This window comes from Colias eurytheme, chromosome 3 (genome assembly GCF_061535395.1).
Source record: "Colias eurytheme isolate Ceu_HAF_F1 chromosome 3, ilColEury1 Martin Lab GWU primary, whole genome shotgun sequence".
Taxonomy (NCBI): Eukaryota; Metazoa; Arthropoda; class Insecta; order Lepidoptera; family Pieridae; genus Colias; species Colias eurytheme.
In genome coordinates, this window is record NC_142982.1 from 4,024,612 (window position 1) to 4,047,738 (window position 23,127).

Genomic DNA, 23,127 nt, shown 5'->3' on the forward strand with positions numbered 1-23,127 from the left:
CCGTGGGATTTCTGGGATAAAACTTATCTCATCTAGTCCTTTCTCGGGTATCAAAATGTCTTTATACCAAATTTTATGCAAATTGGTTCAGTAGTTAAGGCGTGATTGAGTAACAGACAGACAGACAGAGTTACTTTCGCATTTATAATATTAGTATGGATTATTATATTGTATACAGTTCGTAAATTATGTTTTAATTTATGCGTTTTATTTATCTGTCGGTCTGATATAACCTTTTGTTACAAACAAGAGGTTATATCAGACCTTTAAAGATTTATTATTAAATTGGATATTTCTTTGGCACACCATAATTTTTTAACGTACATATATGTTAGTAATAAAATATTTATTAAATAATTGAAGGAAATATAATTTATACGTCATCGACCTGCATATTATTAAATATATCACTACCATATCATTTACATTAGATATTCGTAAATGTTAACTTTTTTTATAAGCAACTGGTGAAAAAAAAATTAGATATATTTAATAAATTTTGCGGTACACTTTTAATTCTACCAAATATTAATTTGTTTTAAATAAGGTCTTTAAAAATATTTAAAATAGGCGTTTATAAGTTAAGTAAATATTAAATAACTTAGAAAACTAAATAAGTTATAAATGAGAAATATCATCTCCTATCGAAGTTATAGTCAATATTATATAGACGTAGACGTAGCGATCACGTAGCGAGATGCTACGACAACGACTACGAGTAACGGCCATAATCGTTCTACGCTATACTGGTGAGATGTTTAAAATTTATGTATTTTTGTTGGAAAATAACATTTTAAATTTATGTTTATTATCATAAAAAATTACCCATTGTAGAGGTCATTGTCTGCAGTTGAGATGCGTGTGTGGAGGCGTCATGCGCCTCTGGCTCCAGCTTTTCGCCCGCCGACAGCTTGCTTAGCGCTTCAATACGCACATCACACAAAGTTCCACAAATTTCTCTAATTACCGATCACCTTTTCAACTTTTGTCTCCGAAATATTAATGTAACACCAACTATCAGCATACTTTTTCACCGCAGCACTTAGCACGATCAGTACGCGGGGGGCGGCACGGTTCCTGCGGAAAAGCACATGAGGATAGCGCGAGCGCAGACGGAGTTCGCTTCGCGACTGCATGCGCGCTCTCTGAACCTCTAGATTCGGCAAAATCACGATAACGACTGCGCGCGAATGTCGTCATGTCGAAATTCGAAACACTTTCACCTAAATATTCCGCCTCCGTTTCGGCGGACGCGGGCGTCGCTCTCGGCGCTCACGCACACACCGTCATGTCCGTCCGTACTCAATTACGTACGCTGTAAAAATTGCGCTAGTGTTTTTCGTAGCCGACCTTACGATCGTAGTGCATGCTGCCGAAATATAGTTATCTCTGTCTCGTACTCATTCACCGTTACACGAAAAGTTTTTTGTTTCATTTTTTTTATCTGGCAGCTCGTCGAGGACAGGCGTGTGAGTGTGCGATTTCGATAGCGGGGTCGATGAACCTATGAAGGGATTTCGTTAAGTATGCAGTTGAATTTCAGTGTTAGGATGGGTTGCAGTAATCGGTGTGGTATGGCGTAGCATGGTGTATGCGATACACTGACAGAGGGGAAGCTACTTGACGCTGTCGGAAAGTAGGTCAGCCGCGTGCGCACGCGCTACTTGATGATGGTTTGAACGATCTTTGCAGGTTTCAAGTGAAGTTTGTGAAATCTATGTTTTACAAACAAGTATTTATTTTTTGTCAAAATATATCTTTATTAAAAAGCATACAAAATTAATTTTAAAGTATTATTTAAATGTCATATAAATTTGAATAAATTGAAAAATAATTTGGAAAATCCAAAAGTGCACGCCTCATAATTTTTTTTTAATAAATACATATTTATTAATTATTATTTTTGTTTATTTAATAACAATTAAACCACATCGAATCAGACCCTGAAAAATGAAAGGGTTCTATTCCTGAGCATACTCAAGCGTAAGAGAAAAAAAAAGACTCGATTAGTAAAGTATTTCGGTCGCTATCGTGTTAACAAGAAAAAGGATCCGCACATACAGACACACGGACGTCCAAGACAGAACTTTTTTAAACTGTTTTTTAACTAGTTTAAATAACAAAAATGACATCAAAAATATCATGAACGTTAAAAATAGTGTTTTTTCTTAACATGTGTGTGTATGTATTATCTTACAAGTGCAATGTATGATACATAAAGACATTTTAAGTTTGAAAAATCAGATGTTTTGCGCGAAGTGACAGTAGTACCCACCTCAACGCTTCGCTTATGAGGCGTGCAATATTGATCAGTTGATATTCGCTTAACCTACATTGCAGCCGCCTGCCGCTTTTTGTCCAAAAGGTTAGACGGGCCGATGGCACAGTTTGGTGTTGGATTACATTAAAATAGAGTTCATTCGCATCGGCCTCTATTCGTGTATATCTAGATTACTGATTCATTGTGTTAACAAAGAACAATTTATATTAAACAGGTAGCAATTTCCTATTATTATTTGTAATTAGCTGTATGTACTAAAATATAATTATAAAAGATATCATTCATTTAAAACCATAATGTAAACAATTTTATATTTATATTATAAATACATAAGAAGAATCTTTGTTACAAAACACTTGTTTGCTTTTATATTTTTCATTTCTATGAACTGAAAGAAATGACTTATTAATAACAATACCCAAGGATATACAGAACTATGCGTCGCATGCGTCGATGGTCAGGTAGTCAAATATATATTTAGACGGTCCAATGAATCTGGGTTAACAGTTAACTATTCTCTTGTACAACACTCCCGAAGTATTGACGCAACATATTCATGGTCTGAAAACAGGTAAAAGAAAACCCGGCGTCCCATTTAAAAGTATTCATATACAGAAAAATCGACGTGAATCATGATATCCGGAGTTGCTTCAAATTGCATTTTTATGTGCAGCTTTGATAATTTCTTTCCTGTTTGGCGATTAATGTGCCCCTCAGTTTTATTAAGTATGTATTTATTTTAAGCGGCACAATTCTACCATATAAAATATGGTCGTGAGATCTTCCAGCCGTAGTATTAAGTTTTGATTGTGACATGTGTATTCGAAACCCACATCTATGAAGACAAATAAAGCATCCAAATGATCGAATTTATTTTAGTTTTTCTTTTATACATCAAATGTGATCTGGATATACGTAACTATGAAATGTTGCTACAACCTATTTATGAAACAAGTAAACAAAGATTTGATAATTATTTAGCAATAATTTATCAGTCTTTTGTCATCTATGAATTAATCACATTGCGCTGATATGCAAGAATACTCAGACCAGTTTTCAGGAAATACCAACAGTTGAATGACCTACCTGAATTAATTTTAATCTAACGTATTAGACGCGAAAATAATAACATCTGATAAGTACTGCCATATCTCGCAATGAATATCTACTTATTTTTATGTGTTTTCTTTTATTATAAAACTGTATTTATAACAAATTTTTGTACTAGCTACCACGAAAAAATCTTGGAATAAAAATTAGTCATGTATCTATGATTTAATTCAGCAACAAAAATTTACGTTGTGTTCGTACAAAAGTATCTTTCGCGTGTTTTATACACGCAACTTCATTTCTTAAGGAGGTTTATCAAAATAAAGATCAGGCGGATAAAAAATGTAATTAATGTATGTGTCAAAATTAAGGGGCCAACAACCCATGAATATTAAACTTATAAACTACGTTCGCTGGTGACAATCCAAATTTCGCCGATAAAGGTGTGAATGACCTCGCCCATCGGTAAACAGTGCCGAAAAGTGATCACGCTAATGACTGTATTGTCCAATTATTCTATACACTTTGTCTTCGATCCAATCATGCAGTGAAGAATGGAATTAATTAAATTATTTTAACAAAAAATACTTAAGATTGTGTTACATGTAGCGAACGTCTTCCTAAGCTTATTTGTGTTTTTCAACGCTACTTATTCATTATAAAGTATAAGCTGAATGAAATTTTGAAATTCCAAGTCCACAAAGGTAACAATAAACAATAGTTGGATGTCAATGACACACAAGAGCCTTTATTGTACAACAATTACATTTCGGTACGCGGTAACCAAAGTAACAATTAATGAATGCCAGCCCCAAACAGTTCTCAATGGATAGATGTTATCGCTTTAGAAAGTTTTTGGAATAGAGCATTGATCGATCACTGTAAGCTACGAGTAATGTGCAAATGTCTTATATGTACCTGCTGTATTAAAAAATAGCATATATTATGTATCACAATATATTATTATTTACGCAGAAGCATATTTTATATAGACTGCATCTTCTATTCCGAAATATCTAGGTATTACATGTATTCTAAATATTTATTTTTTCGTCTAAACTTATGTAGGTACCTGTATACTAAAGTTTGATTGTGATCATACTTCTAAAGATTTGCAAATTATACTTATTCAGACAATATAATGTAGAACTAGAAATATGAAGAGATTTATTGTTCATATAATATAATATATAGGTATATGTATTATGTTGTTATATAACGTCAGCATTGTATACGCACCGCGTACCCTCGTGTCGAATGCCCGCGTCACCATTCGGTTTCACAACTCTCATCCACCATTGCTGTTTTCACTTTTTGGCTGTCAAGAACGCAGCAACGACAAACAAACTAACATTTGTTCTATAATTCAATTCCAAGAGGACCTAAGGACCAATCGATACATTGGGTTGTAAGACTTGATAGTTAGCACTTAAGTTCAAATTACGAAAATGGCAATCTGAATTTAAGGCGGAAAATGTACAAGCTAGTGTATCAAATATCAAAACAGAAGGTCGTATGAATGAAGGCTACTTACATAAACTTGAGCCTTACCGATAGGATATAACGTTTAAAATGAAACAGCAAAAATGTGTGTTAAGGCTGTTATCACTTATCAAGAATAGTTGTAGAAACGTCGAGGCCGGTCATTGACCTTTTTTGGTTACATATTCGAACCATCGAAACAAAAGGTTTATTTTAATAATTGAGACATAGCAAATACCTTGAGAATAGAGTTCTAGTGGTGTCTTAGCTGTTTACAAGAATTGTTATTAGGACATCGTATATTAGGACATTTTATATTAAGTCTAGTTGAATATATATTCTTTTCAGTAGTCGTTGATCGTGAATAAAGGAAAATAATAATTAAAATACATATATAAATTATATATAAAGGAGTCTGGTATATTTGAAAAATGTAATATTGTTTGGTTGATAATGCTTTTCGAATAAAATTACACAGGGAAAAATATGCAATATCAACCGAACTCAGAGGTCATAGTTATCAAAGAAAAATATAATTTGTCAATGTTTCCGTTACTTTAAGGACGTCTCACTATTAATACGGGAAAACCACACTCTTGCAAGCACAACCCAGCACGATTACAACAAACCACTCGGTGCCTTCAAATAAACAAAAAGCCAGAGCCAAAACAATGATTTCAAGCTGCTTACTTGTCATAATAATAGCACGATTGCAATAGCTGACATTGCCTCTCACTGGCCTACGTAATACGTAAGTTACGCAAAAGGTCTTTACCCTTGTTTATTTGGGACAGATTTATTAAGTGATGTTTTAATTTACGAGTATTAGCATCTGTATTCGTATTTGTTGAGTAATGATGTACAATGGTTTCTATACTGTCACCTCGCTTCAATCACTTTTCTATACGTTTGAGTAATACGAGCTTTTAGCGGCTTCGCGCAGACATTCACTGTTTATTTTAGTATTTCGTAAGGCTGGGTTTGTATGAGAACTGAGAATGTGTTCGTTATTCATGTTGATAAATTTAAAATATATTTTTGTATCTCAATACGTAATAATTGCGTACTATGTACAAAAATATACGACGAAGCAAGAGGCTTTGACTTTTTGAGAAGGTCGTTTAATTACATTTATTTTTTCCTCAATATAACGAACCTTTTGAGAAAACGGTATCTGTAACTGTGAAATATCGTTACAGGTGCTATCTTTACGTATGGAAATAGAAGTATGGAGGTGCGCTTTCGTAAGTCGATGCATCTTTACGTAAGCTTTCATCGACAATGTCACAGTTATGTAAATGGCCGACAACACGGATCACATTGAAACGTTTTTCCTGTTCGCTGTATAGAACCTGTTCAAGTTTTAAGCCACGAGTCAAGGCTGGAGTTCATGTATAAGTTTATATCTATTGCGAAAACGATATTTATTACAAAATATACTCCTAATTTTCCAGTTTTCTCTTTACCACTGTATGGTTTGACACATTGAAACACATTGAAAGACGTAATATTGATAAAATAATTATTAAAATGTATTTATTATTTACTCTATACCATTGTAAAGGCAAGTGATTTAAAATATACATTTTGTTACGATTGTCCTTAAATAAAATTGTTAGATCATATTGCAATAGATATTAAATTGTAATAAAAATTGAAAACACATATTTAAAAATAATGAAATTAAGTTATTTAGCATTTAACTCGGTCAGTCTGTCTGTGACTACACGCAACCGCGTTACGCGGACATTGTCAATATATTACATTATGTCCATGCATATAATATATGATAAGATTTATTTAAATTAGTAGGTAATTTAGAATAAACTTTGAAAACTCGTTTTTACCTTAACATAGACATTTCATGGTTATTTAAAGTGTTGTTTTCGCTTTAAAGTCTAATTTTAATATTGTATCTTTTGTAGATAATGCCTAGATATAATAATGAAGCTATCTAAACTATTCGAAGCTCCAGTATTAGTAGATTAATATAATCGTAATTTGTACGCTGTTGCTTTATTTAGCAATAAAATGTTTGTAATGTAGTTCATTATGTTTGTAATGTATTTAAATTCGGGATAATTGGGTCGGTCGAGATCAGAGGGTTAGTATGGGTGGATAACACGCGAACGAATCACGCGATCGCCACAGTAACACACTGCTAAAGAAACTAAGGAAAATGCCTTCCGGGGTGAACGGCCTCGTTGCGTAAAGAGCGCGCGGTGGCGCAACGTGCGCGCGCGCCCCACCTCGAGCAGCGACATCTACGCGAATGGGGGTGATGGAATTTTTTTCGACTATTAAATAAACTATTAGTACCATAATTTAATAACCAGATACCGGTTTTTCGACTTGAATGCAAAGTGTGTAAAAAGACGTAGATATCGTGTTTGTTTACATTTTGGTAGACAGGAAATTCACAAAAATTACTACCTATGACTATTATTATCAAGTTTATGAATAATGATAATACGAATTTTTATGTCCGTATGTTGTCTGCAATGTAAGGCAAGTGACGAAATGAAACATAATACCTAGGTCAAGGTTTTGCTTCTCTTCGAAATGGGAAAATTGCCACATATTGTCGACCTTAACTTGTGGCGCACGACCAGTCTGCATGTGTCGCAAGAACTCAAGCTTAAAGCGAATTTCATACTCTATAGGAACCAATATCACGACCATATAAAGCAAATTACTTTTATTTACATACGCACTTCAGACGAATTGGTATGAGACAACATAGTCATGACTATACGCGGGACATATATTGCTGGGTAGTGGTTGCAACTTGCAATGCTAGTGTGCTCACCGAGAATTTCTGCAAAACTTACAACGACATGTTTTTGCAATTTGTTTGTTTACTATTCAGGAATGTTTGTACTTTAATTTAATAACAATTCGTTTTACTAACGGGCTAATAAATGATTTAATGCTGTACTGGTTTATCTAGTTACAACTCAACCATCCATAAGAACAATGAATAAAAAAAGAAAAATAATTGTGGACGTTTAGTCATTCAACCTAACTAACAAAGTAAGCAATAAAACTAGGTGTAATTTTAAAGACAGATATAAGGTTTTGTGTATTTTGAAATCTATCTAAGAAGTAAGAACACTATAAAAGTTTATTATTGCCGAGTCTTAATAGCTGTACTTCAAAGACTTAATTTACGTACAATTTCATAATGAGTTAAGGAAAGTTTTACTAAAGATTTTAATAAATAAAACAAACATTTCTATAGTATGTCAAAGAAAATGGAAAGTCAGTTATACAACAGCGACCAGCGACCAGCGACCACCTGACAGAGCCGTGAAAGGCATACGATTTTAATGTCAGCCGCCGTGGTCAAGGTTTTGTGTTTTGAGCGTTTGCTTCACGCGATTTTATCTGAGTGTTACAAGCATTGACTCCAAATAATGAACAAGTATTGCCATTAAAAGTTATGTATTTGCACATTAGTGCATTGGTTCTGTGGGAACTTGTGTATTGAACATTTTGGTCGCAGGATATATCTTGTTTGTATGATTTAGAATGGCAAAGAGGATTTGTTACCGCGTGAGTGAAATTTTCTATTTCAATTATTTATTTAATTTCGGTTAAAATGTGAAATGAATTTAGAATTTAGATTAGGTATATCAAATTACTCAATGTAAAGAAAAACTTTCTACGGTGATATCCCTATTGCTAAAAAGTAAGCAAGTTAAATTAGCTAATAAAACATTAAACACAACATCAACAAACAACAAATCCGAAGAAACATTACACCACACAGAACAAATACAAAAACTAGTATAAAACGCGCCACGTAATAAAAATACCGACGCGTAAATAATTCCAACGATAGTCAAGAAAGCTTTAAATTAACAACGCATAACGAAGACAGATAAAAGTTTTCGTTCGAGAGTGAGAGTATTGCCGGTCTAGGCTGCGCAGGCGCTGTAACGGCTTTGTGCGGCGCAGACGGTGCAACGGTACCCGGTGTAGTGACGTCACAGAACGGTAAAATGTACACGCGCCTTTACGGTACATCCCGTAGGACCTATCATAGTGGTAGTGATGGTCGGGTTTGTTGATATCGACTTTTTTGGCGGGAAATGAAAATATGAAAAAAGTACTGAGAAAAGTAAATATTCTTAATAATGAGCAACTGGCATTAATAAGTCATTTAGAAAATTAAACAGAAGCAAATTGAAGAATAAAAGTTATTCATATTTCAGTCATCATATTCATATTTATATTGATTTTGACTAATCATAAAAAGTAAAATGCATTGTAGAGTTGAGATGTTTAAACACTACAATTAATTTTATCTAAGAATAAAAATAGAAAGAATACGTGAAAGTTATTTATGATAGGCTCCAACAAATTAAATTAAGTTAATCCATCGATATCGACAAAGCCGCTCAACACAACACTACTGGTCAAGCACCATAGACCTTAACCACTTTCTCTTTCGAACGCTACTAAATCACGCACACATTCACAGGTAGATTTTTATGTATGTACTGTATTGTTTCTATGTGTGCCATGACGCCAGTTACATAATGCAAGTTTGGCTGACGCATCCAAATGAAAGGTCAGTATCTATTTATAGGGTGTATACATACGTTCACTTTCCATAAGAATATATTTGATTTGATCGTTAGATTCAATTTAAAGATCGTTAACCTCTCTATTACATATTCACACTTTTACAACTTATTTAATGTATCAATTTATAATGTATAATTTTTATTTAAAAAGTTTCAGTTTAATGTCAACATTTCGACTAGAAACTGTGGAAATTGTTTATTTTTCCATTACATGATGAAGCTCTTTGTTTTCTTATTGAATCAAAATTATTCTACACGCATCAATGATTCAAATACCTACTGAAAGTAAAAATATTAATCTAATCATCTATTATTATTCGTGTCGTTTTTGAAATACCATTTTAATGATTTGACGTGACAACACAGCGATTAATTAAACGAATATTATTTATAGCATTATAAATCCGTTCTATCTGGAGGAAAACGCGAGTGCCAGTGGTTCAGAGTCCGTGACTCCTACATCATTGTCACAAAGGTTCAGACGCAAGGCCACCGCTCGCAAGCCCTGCGTGGGAAATCCATTGCCCTCATGAACGCGACTAGATTAACCTAAAAACTAATATTGTTTTAATGAATCGAGAAAATTCTAGATTTTTCTAGAATTCTTAAATGTAAATAATATGATAGGATGCGTTTAACGAAGTTTATAATTGTTCAGTTGGTTCGTTCGGTTTATGATAATGTTTAATTGCAAATAAGTGTAATTATATTATGCAGTTATTACGATGGCTATTTGCACAAGAAAAAAAATAAGAATAGTTTAAACAATAATAAAATAGTTATATTTCATCAGACATTTTTATAATATTTAGTAGATTTTGAATATTATTATTATAAATATTTATAAAAAATAAATACTATTATCTAATAGTATTTCTTTTTTAGATGAATATGCACATGTGTATATTCATCTCTTAACTGCTTCCTTAAAGAAAGCATTTCCTGACAATTAAAACATTCTATTATTAAAACGTTAAGAATTCGGTTCAAAATCAACCGTAGATTCGTGCATCGTCATTATAATTATAAAATATGACTACAATTAAGGTTATTTTTAAAGATAAATTTAAAGCAGTTCCGCCACCAGAGAGTTTACCATTCGCAGAAATACTCACATGTGGTTCGTATAGGCAGATGACTCAGTTATGGTTTTATGACTTAACTATCATTGACCCTAATTTCTAACTGACAACTGACATACACTTGATCGTCATATTCACTTGCAGTTTATGAAAGTACCTATTAAATGGAAATGATCACAGTAGTATAAATAAGCAGCGTGAATAAAACGATTAATTTAATTACTATCAAATTGATATTTTATTTAAATGATAAATAATGAACAGTAAAAAATTTGAACCATCGAAGTTATAATTCCAATTTGTAACTCTCTCTTCCTACTCAAGAAACAATTACTGTAAGGTACTAAAAGTATTTACATCGGCAGTTGGCAAGTTATTTAGAACGTAACTAAATTGGCTATCGCGTTCTTTGTATTCAAATTGTACTTGGTTTTTACTTTTACTATAAAACGCTATCGTGTGGGAGCGATAATAGAGCATGTTAGCCATATTATGAACTATTTACGAAGCGTGACGGTTGCAATGTGTGCGTACATGTATTGTCGGTTTCAATCTCGAAACTAGGGCGGGCAGTCATCCCGACGGTACAATGCAGCGTTATGCAACTCTATCGCACGTCAATTTACGCGACTATGTGTATGTCTATTAGGAAAGTTGCAAGCTATTGTCTTGTAAAAATTCACGTACGTTATGTGTATATGTTATATATATTATGTGTATCGATATACTACTTTATTCGTAATCTTATATAGTCGAAAAATAAGTGATTTTTCGAGTAAATACAAACGTTATTGTTAAATGTGATAGTACTTCGTGCCTATTCTTTTATTATATAATATTTAGATTCAATCATTTCATAACATAGTATATGAATAGCATATGTATGCTATGGTGCAATAGCTATTACTAGTTAGTCGAGTCAATACTGGTGCGAAGTTATTAAGTGTCCGATCGATTTTTTGCATGACACGTTCTATAATTCCAAGAAAAGTTCATACAGTTTGTGCAGGCATTTTTATCATAGGTCCTATATTTTTTACCGTTATACATACGTTACGATATAAAAGTGAATGTTTTAACATAGTGCACAATTACGCACCTAGCACAAACATATTACAATAATACATTCCTAGTGACAATGCGTCACCTTGCCAGCGTACATTGACGCATCTACGTTTTGTTCGAGCGACCTCATGCTTAGTGCGTTTTAGAATTACTAATAACAACATCTAATCTCATCTATCCCGCTCACTCCAAGTACTTTAATTATGCACGAGATAGAGACAGACACGACGTAAGGAATTATGAATTTTGTTTGTGTGAGACCGACGCTCACCTTCAGCAAGGTAAGATACGGCCGGCGCTAACAAAAATGAAGGGCTAATAGATACTTCGAACATTTGAAGGTAACAACAAAGCAAATAAAGTATTAATTATCAGCAAACCTTGTTCCCAAATTTTAAGGCATAAGTTGGTAAAATCTTGTGCCGAATTTTTGACTTCCTTTAGAGTAAATTATGTTCAGAAAATTATCCAACTACTTATTCTTCCCAAACAAGAAGTTCAGTTAATTATAATAATATTATATTATGTGCTTTCGGTGAGAAAGGTATAAAATGAATTCTTTTGTCTAAGTTTTTAAAATATTGTTAAAATATAAGTTATCACCAATTTTAATAATTTCGGAAAAGGGATCAAAAGCTTTTTAAAATGAAAGCGTTATTCAATATTTCATATGAATATACTTTTGATAGCTCTAGTAGCTAGTGCTGCACACCGCCTCTGTATGTAGAGTGACGTCATTCACGCTTTGCATATTATCCTTTCTAACTTTCACTAACCTTGACGGAGTCACGATAACAGAAAAGCTCTTCTAATAAGCTTTTCTAATGTTCATTATTTAGTTTAATATTTCACTTTGTGTTTATACACTAGACAATTAAATATTAAGTAAAAAAAAGTCTTTAACATTAAAGTGTACACACATAAAATACTGAAATGGAAAAGCATGCCCTCGGTACGTAATTTTCTTTGTTCTCAAGCAAAAGAAAGTTATCTTTATCATCTACGTAACAAGATCCATAACAGCTTGTACGTTTAAGATTGTAATATCATAGCGTTCGTAGTTCACGTCATCGCCCATCATCCATATTGCAAGTACCGTCTCGCCTTATCCGTAAAAGCATCAACTTTGACCAACTTAAAAGTAAAATTTTAAAGAGAAAGTATTTCGTACGGTCAGAGATAAGGCCAACGGGTAGCATTTGCACTTTGTATACAAAGATGAAATTTTCGATAAAATCAGATTTTATTTTTGACACCTTTAACTAATGAATGTATGACATTTTTGTTTATCAAATTAAATCAAATAGGTATTTCATTTTTTAATTAACGACAAAAACATGAAATGTTAATTTAATTTTTACAAATACAAAATTACTAGAGTAAAACATACCTTGACTTATTACAAAACAAAAAAATATATAAAGCCTTTTGAAATAGTTAATAAAAATTGCGAATTGTATTTTATTATTCTATAATATGATAAGACAACTGTCTTGATTAAAAAACTAAGCACAAATTTCCAAATAGTTTCTATGTAAGTATATGGTCTATCTATTAGTATATCTATAATCAATACAATTTTTGTTCAATCCGCGCTAGCCAATAAAGCGTTCAATAAAGATAATCAGTAATTTAGGTAAAGATTGTTATGCGGAAACGAAATTTGTTTACAATGTGATATCTGTACAATAGTGCAAGAGACAGGTTGCCCGTCAGATAACCTAAACTAAAATGCGAACGAATATGATAACGCAAGGCGTTACGCGCCGGACCGCTGCTACAATCATTAGATAAACATATAGGTCACTGAACCGACCTAGTTTCGATTGAGAGCCACCACGACGTTATGTGCGTTTTCGTTAAAAATCTACGCAAACACTAACAGTAACCAACGCGGTTTACATACGTGCGCGTACGCAAGCTTGTATTCGCTTCAAAATCGAGGCGATTACTGAAATATTTTTTCTGTTGTTTCGAAACAACTTTAATTGAAGAGTTATAGAAATGATGTATCAATAAGTATGCCTTTTTTATGTACGACATAATGTTATTAACTATCAGTGAAACTTGAGCACTAAAGTAATTATGAAATATTTGTAAAGGAAGTTAAATACTCAAATGGAACTCTATTAATTGTGCACATAGAGTAATGCAGTACGCAAAGTACCGTAGTTCATACATTCAAATATAAAATTGTATATTTTAATGTTATTATACAATAAATCATTGCTTTGTAAGTCAAAAGACAATTATGAATTAATTGCTTAATATACCCAATATTAACTTATTGTTTTTTACATTCAATTTTATATCTAAACTCGAAGTGTTAAATAATCACCAATAACATTTAGTTTAGTATAGGATATCGTTGTAGCAAGATTTTATTAAAAACATGCTGAAAACATTCCTGTAGGCTCGTAGCGTTTTAAAACTTGAATAGCTTTAATATTATTCTTAATTATTCAAAGAAATATGATGTTATCGACAAGCTTTGATATTATAGATTGGCATATTCGCTAGTATCAGTGCTAGTATGTCTGTTGTGACAATAATCCGATAGGGGGCGATAGTACAAAACATCTCGTAGCAAATTCAATATGGCCGCCGGTATCTATTCTCCTTGAATAGTTTAGCCTATAAATGTGCGTATTTTTCAATTATTATACCGAAAATTCTTATTTTAAATGAAGTAGCTCATCAAATTAATAGAAAATATAGTATTGCGCATTAGATGCACATAATATCCTTTCCAAAAATCCAATAAATTAAATAACTACGACAGATACGTAGTTACTTTACAAAAAAATGTATTTATAGACTAAAGAAGGATTCTTAGTAGCTTTTATTATGTCCCTATAATTTATTTTGGTTAAAAAAAATATGATAATAACAATGTTATTGTTTAACGTGTAGAATTATAGTAATTTCGGTTTTATTTGTGGATAATTTTTAATACATAGTTTTAAAGTTTTTCGGAGATTAGTAATTTATATCTAAGCTTTTTGTCAAACACGTGTTGCTAGAGGTGTGTGCGTGACCGTTAGAAAAAAAACAAACAAACATTTAGTAGATGAAAACGAGAGTGTAGGTATGCCGTCGTGATAATATAGCATGGAAGCTTTCAAAGTGTACCGTAAAACATCGTCTCACCGTAAAACATGTTTTTCAAGCTCGCCTGTTTGCTAAGAATAATGGTGTTTCTGTCCATTCAACCGAGGCAGATGCGCGCGTATTCAGTTCGCTTTTCATAAAATAGTCCATCACTGATTCGTGCCATACACGGCGTCGTAAAGGTAAGCGTGAAGCGTACCGTCAGTCGCGCTCGCGGTTGGCGCCCGTACGGAAGTAGGTTAGTAACTAAAGTTTTGTTTGCGTGAGGCTGCGGCGCGCTGCACTCCGCTCGCTAACGCTGGCGCGCGGCCCTGCTCGCTCGCCCCACCGCCCGCGCGCTTCCCACCGCGCACCCGCACATCTTTCACTTTCGGGCTTCGGGTCGCTGCCGCCCGCCCTCGCACCTATTGTTATACCGCGCTGAAACTCCGCTGAGCACTCACGATTTACATCACCCTTTCATTCACGTTTTGAACCCTTACGTAAATTATTAACGCATAATGATTACACGCACCTTCCATTTACAGTAAATCCCTTAGGAATTATTTGTTTTTTATTTACTGTTTTTTTTAAAGTACCCTCTGACTACATCTCTAAATTAGGTATAAAATATTCTGACTAACATACAGGAAAATGGCGCATATTTTAGCTATATGAACAACATGTTAGAACAGTGAATCAGAAGCTTGTTGGCTGTTGCGTTTAAGTCTGTATCATTATTACATTCCTAGTTTTGTAATTGATACAACGAATCTTTTGTTTGCGCTTTATTTAGATTGACTTGATACTAGATGCGTAGCATTGAAATGTCAAAATTAATGATAGAGCAGAAACAAAACAAAGCTCAACGTGATTAGAATTGCTACATCATTATAGTGTTTCCCGATTACGATCTAATATATCTGTACCGGGTTTCTAATTTGGAGTAGTCTTTGGTATCAAATCTCCCATTCGAATATGGAATAGAATGTGTTGAATGCGGTTGGGTACATCACACGCATTCGCAGAGTGCTCATTGTCGGTGGTTATGTAAGGCAGAGGCCGCATCGATGCCGCTGCTGGAGTCAACGTACGGCATTGACACGCGGCCGTTCCCCACTGCCTGCGCGCTGTCGCCCTCCCCTCGCCTCCTCACCGCTGCTGAAACCAGCAGCTGCGAAATTGGGTCACGAGCTACGCCGCCTCACGTCTAAACCGACCAATGGATTTGGACCTCTCCGTTTGTGAGCAATTTGTTAGATCCGAGTCATTAGTCGAGAACGCCAGGAAGCGACTCGGCTCAAGACAAACTGGATCTCGTAGAGCGACAAACAAATAACGTTCAGTTTAAAATAACTGTTTCAAATTGACGAGACGAGTATCAATGATAATGCCCAAAATATTAGCTTATTTTATATTAGTTCATTTTCTATTTATGTAAGTCAAAAATTTGTTAAATTTTAACTATTGATGGACTTATAAACAAAATTATTTTTGTTTTATTATCGGGTAGTAAAATATAAAACAACATATTTATTCTTATAATGACATAAATAGTTTCTAATATTAATGCATGAAAGATAGAGAAGGAAAACAGCAATGCACCGGCATCGAGCGCTAGAGTCAACGAACGTCATTGAAGCGTTACTCGATGCTTTTTCTGCTCTCTGTGTAAGGTAATAAAGTTGAAAATCTTCTGTCGCAATTGCACAATCTAGCCTTGGCTCTTACTGGCCTGGCTGACTTAGACATTCTATCTACTTTTACGAGTACATTGGCGAAGGCTCCAGTACTTGGTACTTAGATATCTTTGTACTTAGTCGCTGCAACTAGTATTGCACACGCCAACTCGACGATTGCAGATTTAATTTGTTAATAATAAAATAATTGTTCATTTATAACAAAAGTATTGTCTCTACCATAGTTATTTTCAATAGTAGTTTCGCATTACTGTTAAACCAATATTAAATATGCCACATACCTAATTTAAGTTAATTCATTGAACTTCGATATTACCGATGATTATGACTTTGGAACTTTTTTCATTTTTTACTGTCAATAAACATATTTGAGGAAAAATATGTTATAATAATTTAGCAATCTTTAAACTTTAATAGTTCAATTATTATATAACAATTACATAATAACTATCGAGGAATGGTCACCAATACATGAAGTTGCTGATGTCATGATTTCCGTTTGAATCATATAACACCCACAACACATAGTACGGAATAAGAACTGGATCATTGTGTATATTAGTCCATTAATAAAATATTCTTATGACTAATCGTAATCTTAGGCTAGGTTATGGTTGGTAAGGTAAGCGCCTTAGAAATAATAAACGCAAACAACACAACATACAATCACCAATCGCGTTACATTGTTTCATTTTATAGTAAGGTTAAAAATGTTTGTTTTTAAAGCAAAAAGGTATAATAACTATCGATTATAACAATTACGTCAGTAATATCAGATCCTTAAATGTTAATATCGACACTAATTTACATTGAAAGCCAATTTATGAAGGTCAAGTTAATACTATTACATTCAATTAAATTTTACTTATAGTACGAATTTAAATTATAAGTGATAATCAAAGCAATTTATAAGCCTCTAATATTAGTTGTTCTCGAAAATTTTGCAATACATATTTAAAATAAATTTTACAAGATGCATCGACTGCACTGCAAGTAAAAAAATGATTGCTTTCCGATTAAAATTTTAAGTTGACGTCAGTACTTATTAATATGAATAATTATTAAATATAAATAATTATTATTAAATAAGTGGAAGGCATTCAAAAAAATAATAATTATCATTAACATCCTGCTCAATGCACAAGTTTGACTAAATCTAACATTTACGCTAGCAACATGACCGTGAATATGATTTATTTCGTATGACGCAATTACGTCCAATTCAAAACAAGTGAATTGATTATATTATATGATCGGGGGTGGCGTCAAGTCGCCCCAGTTTTGGGTCGCAGGCTGCAGCGGGTGAACGAACGTCATTGACCCAACTAGTACCTGCGCTGTTCGCCCCTAGCGGATAAATGTGGCCATTGAAACTGCTTGGTAACAGAAATATCGATTCGTGCAACGTTCAGATTGTAATCATTTGTGGATCTTAATCGTGGTGGCTAATGCTTATGCATGTGGAAGACTGCAGGTAATGTTTAATAGGATTTTGGTGCATAAATATTGTAAATTATTTACTGAAAATTTCGAAAAAAATAAAAACAGCAGTAACGACTTTTCTGTATGAAAATAAAAAAGGAAGTTATTATTGATATGCATTAAAGAAAATAGAGACGTAGAGTTATGAGATACTTCTAATATGTATAAGTAAAATAATAATTATAACATTTAGTATTCATTCACATGTGAATTAAATTTTAATTAACGCAATTCATATTTTGCGTGAGATTTATAGAATTGTTGGGAAATTGCAATTTTTGGAATGTTACCTACACTTAGAACTTAGAAGTTAGAATGGCCATATTGCAAAACTGTGGAACTGTTGATAGAATCTTGTATTATTTATTGTTGTTATTTGTTTGAATTTGCATAAAAGTGGCCCATTTATATTACAATTTATTGATATCTGAGAGCTCTACCGACCCAAAAGTTATTATAGAATAGATAAATCCTTTAAAACATGAACTAAGTTATTGCAACCACATTTTCAATAAAAAATTTAAAATGTGCACAGTTTTTATAAGGCTCGTTAAAGCGAAGGATGGTGTCAAGTGATCTTAACCCGGGTGCACTCTGGAGGGTTTTTGTGTATCACTAGCTTTGTAAGGAGGGGATGGGGAGGATGGCGCGGGGAGCATGGAGGATGGAGGATGCGAGGTCAGCACGTGCGAATGCAGAGGGTGAACGAACGTCATTGACCTACCTCGGAGGCCTACTTATAATGTGCCGATAACAACCCCGCTGATAACACTTGTTTGCGCTCCTATTAATGCGCCGCTTCTAACATCGGCGCAGAATTTATGAGTGTCACTTTATTATTAAAAGTAAAGTATGGCTACGTAACAATACCATGTTATAATAATAAAATAACATTGTGATTTGTGTTACGCAACAATTTTACGAGAGAATGAAGAACGTATGTTAATATGTTGACGTGTGTATTATGTTAAATATACAACTTAAGATACAAATTTTTTTGTTTACATTTTACGACACAATCAATTATGTATAACTATTTTAAAATTACCAAAAAAACAAAATATGATAAGCCCAAATGATTAAATATGTATCAATAATATTCTTTCTTACATATTTAATTATTCTAGCCCTTTATTCCACTAAGCTTTAATGCAACATAAAGTCAATCGGGCTCAAGTTTAGTTAACTAGGTAACAAGTCGCTATTAGTGCGTTATCAGCACAGATAAATATGTTCAAACCTTGCTCTACCAGCTCTATGATTTTCCTTCTAGTTCCTGCAATTTTATGTCAATGTCAAGTGTAGCTAGATTGTATTTGTTGGTCGTTAAATTATAATTGGTTCATAATTTGGCCATTCAGCTCTTTAATACTACCAACAATTCGATACATGTGCTTCTAAATACTACAACTTTGAAGCAATTGGTTCCAGTTGTATAAATACAATAATTCGAATTAAATTATTTATTAGTTATTCATTTTTTGTGGAATGAAAAAAAAAATTTACGGAATGGCCGACGCATTTAAAACCAATGTCAATTTAGCAACATCGATTCAACCATTGCAAATATAACTAACTTCTATCTGTCTAGGACTGTGAGATCGCTCCGACGTGGATTCATTATTTTACTCCAACGACATAGCGGAGTATAGATTCAAAATACTTCCCTTATATCTTACATTTTAATTAATATATCGAATTTAAATTAATCTAAGGGACTGAATCTACAACTCTACTACTAATAAATCGACTACTAATCTACAGCTTAAGAACTTAACGACGCGACGTTATCCCAATCTTTTCCCCTCGTAGCAGGGTAGTTATCAAATCGCTCGCGCTCGCTCTTAAAGGTATCAGAAATATTAGTGTCCGCTGCACCGGAGCCCATTTCCGACACCCCGGATCAATACAACCCGGGGAAACGACCCCGTGACCTCGGCAGAAGTAGGACATCGCGCAAGCGCCTCTCATTAACTCGGTGCATCCGCTGCCATTTTGAATTGCTAATTTTCTATCTACCAATAATTGACGGTGATGTATGTAGAAGTTTTTATCCTAATTATCCTTTGAAATTGAGCTTTGTTTATATATTATTTCCTTGCAGTTTTGAAAATATTTGCTACGGAAAAAATTATACGTGAACATTGGAATTTCGTTCTAAAAGTTTTATCATCACAAAAAGGATCTTAGTACTCATTTAATCATGAAACCACTAAGTTTTAAAAATATTAGTCAAACTACGTTCCCTGTACTACAAGGTCCAATTGCGTTGACGTCAACTGAAAATTAAACTTTAAAGGTTAAATGTCACGTTGCAGCTCAACTCTACTAGGATAGGATCGATGGAAATCTAGTGTTGAAATAAATATATAAAAATCGCATTAAAAAACCTGACAATAAATAAAGTTTCAATGACACTGGTTTTAGTAATAAATCGAAGCATAATGTTCTCTTTAATGTTATTAAAAATATTTATTATAGTTAAAATATTTAACGAAAAACGCAGAAAATAAAAAAGCGTTCATTTTACGGATTTGTATCGTTTCCATTTTCAATGACCAATAAATGATACATATAGATATAATTAATTTTTAACTGCAATTGTTAAACATTATATAAAAAAACGATCGAATGATGAAAATAATGAATAAATCGGCTGTCTATCTAATCCTTATTATAAAGACTGCAATTTCCACCAAATGAATTAATAAAAATAATCTAGAAAGCTTTACACAAAGATTCTATAAAAGTACCATGCCTAATACTCTGGATACTACGGACAACTTTATCGTGTCGAAGAGGAATTATAAACGATAGAGCTACGGAATGTTACCTCGAGTAACACGTTGTAATTATTTAGTATACATTTTGAGTGCGTCGAGCATTCAGGCTTATAATATATAGGCAGTTGCAATGCCAAGGTAACTGCCAAAAGGCGGCGTGAGGTCAGAGCCCAATGTCAGGGGCCCTAAGATTTTGTGTTTACAGCTCTCAATGAGGCTCATTTTGTAAGCCGATTTAATTCTATTTTTGGAGCTTATGCATGTTTGTATTTATATCACTGTAGAATATAGAATATTCTAAAACAAAGGACGATAGAATGTAGATGATTCATGAATAATGTAGAGCATAAATGAAATCTTATCAAATAGTGATAATTAACCTATAAATACGGACTTATGCTTCTTACGTATTGATGTTTTCACTTTCGTTATAGTGTTTGAATTTATTACAAATATAACACTTTTTTACAATAATGATATTTTATAATATGTATATTATAATAATAAAATCTGACAACATACAACATATATTGCTTAATTCACGTTTAAACAAACGATGCTAACATCAAGTGATGTCGTAAACGTTTTGTGGGATAGCGTCAACTAATTAAGGCCAACCAAAATAAACTTTGAAATAGACCAACGGAAAATCGTTAAAAATTTAATGTTTTCATTTTCATTCGGTCAAGTATTTTTTGTTCTTGGTTATTTATCAGATAATGATGTAATGAGGCGGAATTGGTTCTTATAAACATAATTACAAAGACTTAATTTTATCTGAACTTAATTTACCCACAAAAGGTTTAGATAGAACTTTCTCCATATACGAAGATTTTTTTTAAATCAACACGTAGGTAATCTTTTAAATTTGACCTTTAATTGAATTATTTGAAATGTAATTACATAATTATTGTAAGCTCTAAACTGGCTTATCGTTAATTTTAATTTAATAAAATATAATAACAAATACAAGTTTATAATCAAACCATAAAATTGGTGATTAAGTTGAGCTTCCAAGCATCTCAAGTCCAGACATCTTAATAACGATTCAATGTTAACGAACGTTATCAATTGGAAGTTTATACTATCCTTAAAGTTTACCTATATCAAAACGAAAATCATACAAATTAAGTGTTATATTTATTTACAGAAATACAAAAAAAATATCACGTAGAACATCATGATGATGCTTTATGATGAAATCGTAATAGTATCGCCTCGGGTTATGATTACATTAATACCAGATTTATATAGGCAATCTTATATGCATGTGTGTGTTTATACATATGGCAGTGACAGTGGCTTGACCCCCCTTTGACCTAATTTCGAGTTTCATCCAGCGGGTTCGTGACGCACGCGTACGCGTATGTACTTATAGAGGTACATGTATAGCTCAATGAGTTGAAGTTCGGAGCGAGCGTGACCACAATGTAGGGACTCGTAGTTATACAGGGTGTCCCAAAAAGTATGGATGAACTGAAGCCAGGAGGTAGAGGACCTAGAGGGCTATCCGAATCACCCCCATGTATGTTATGCGATTTTTCGTAGTTTCGGAGTTATGACTCTTTTTTCAATTTTTCACTTATCGCCGAGTACGATGAGATTTTGACTCATGGTGACGTCAATTATTGCGGTAGATGCTTAATTTTTTTTGTGTGCTAAGCTGAAAGATAGGCCAATTCAGTATGGTAACATTTACTGTCGTAAGATCTTTGAATGGAATAAAAAAAAAGAATTAAATGCCAAGAAAGATAAAATCACCCAGTAAGTTCACAACTTCAAGGGCCCGTAAAAAATAAAATCACATAAAAAAAGTTTTCTGTTTGGCTTTTAAAAACTTGCTCTATCCATCAGGTAGCTACCCTAAAAATTTAATTTTATTATTCAGAAGGCTTCAATCGAAAAATTGAAATCTAAATGTGGTAAGTGTAAAAATTTAATTAACATGATGATTAATAAAAACAAATTAAAACCAATAACAAGGTGTTTAATTACCAGAATTGTTTAAAATAACCCCGCTGTTGGTCAATGCAAGTGCGATATCACCGTAAAAAGTGGTATTTAAAATGTCTGAATGCCCTTTTATCATTTTTAATGGTTTCTTTTGCTACTATGAATTTCGGGGTTATTTCGTCCAAATTGTGGCTTTCTCTCGTTTTTGTAGTATTCCCTCGGAAAAAAATCAATGGGATTTATGTCTGGCGACCGTGTAGGCCAGGCTAAAGAGCAAAGATACCCTGAAAGATGGATTGGTCGTTGCAGCCTGCGCATGCGTCGGTGACGCCTGCCTTAAAGCCTGGCCTACACGGTCCCCAGACATAAATCCCATAAATCCCATTGATTTTTTTCCGAGGGAATACTACAAAAACGAGAGAAAGCCACAATTTTGACGAAATAACCCCGAAATTCATAGTAGCAAAAGAAACCATTAAAAATGATAAAAGGGCATTCAGACATTTAAAATACCACTTTTTACGGTGATGTCGCACTTGCATTGACCAACAGCGGGGTTATTTTAAA

The 23,127-nt window shown here is 33.3% G+C and overlaps 1 protein-coding gene across 3 annotated transcripts in view; it reads right to left on the reverse strand.

Moving 5' to 3' along the window:
• Hr4 (nuclear hormone receptor 4) overlaps window positions 1-23,127 on the reverse strand; it is a 66,031-nt gene that overhangs the window by 17,927 nt on the left and 24,977 nt on the right. Inside the window, exons 1-2 of one of the 3 annotated variants that reach the window (XM_090119452.1) lie at window positions 14,703-14,844; window positions 826-1,077 (exon numbers count right to left, since the gene is read on the reverse strand). The exons of 1 other annotated variant lie outside the window; for it this stretch is intronic. In XM_090119452.1, coding sequence (XP_089975578.1) covers window positions 826-841 — 16 coding nt within the window. In that variant the 5' untranslated portion in view covers window positions 842-1,077; window positions 14,703-14,844. Of the gene's footprint in view, window positions 1-825; window positions 1,078-14,702; window positions 14,894-23,127 lie in introns of those variants that run through there. One more of the 3 variants, XM_090119451.1, reaches the window with a different exon arrangement.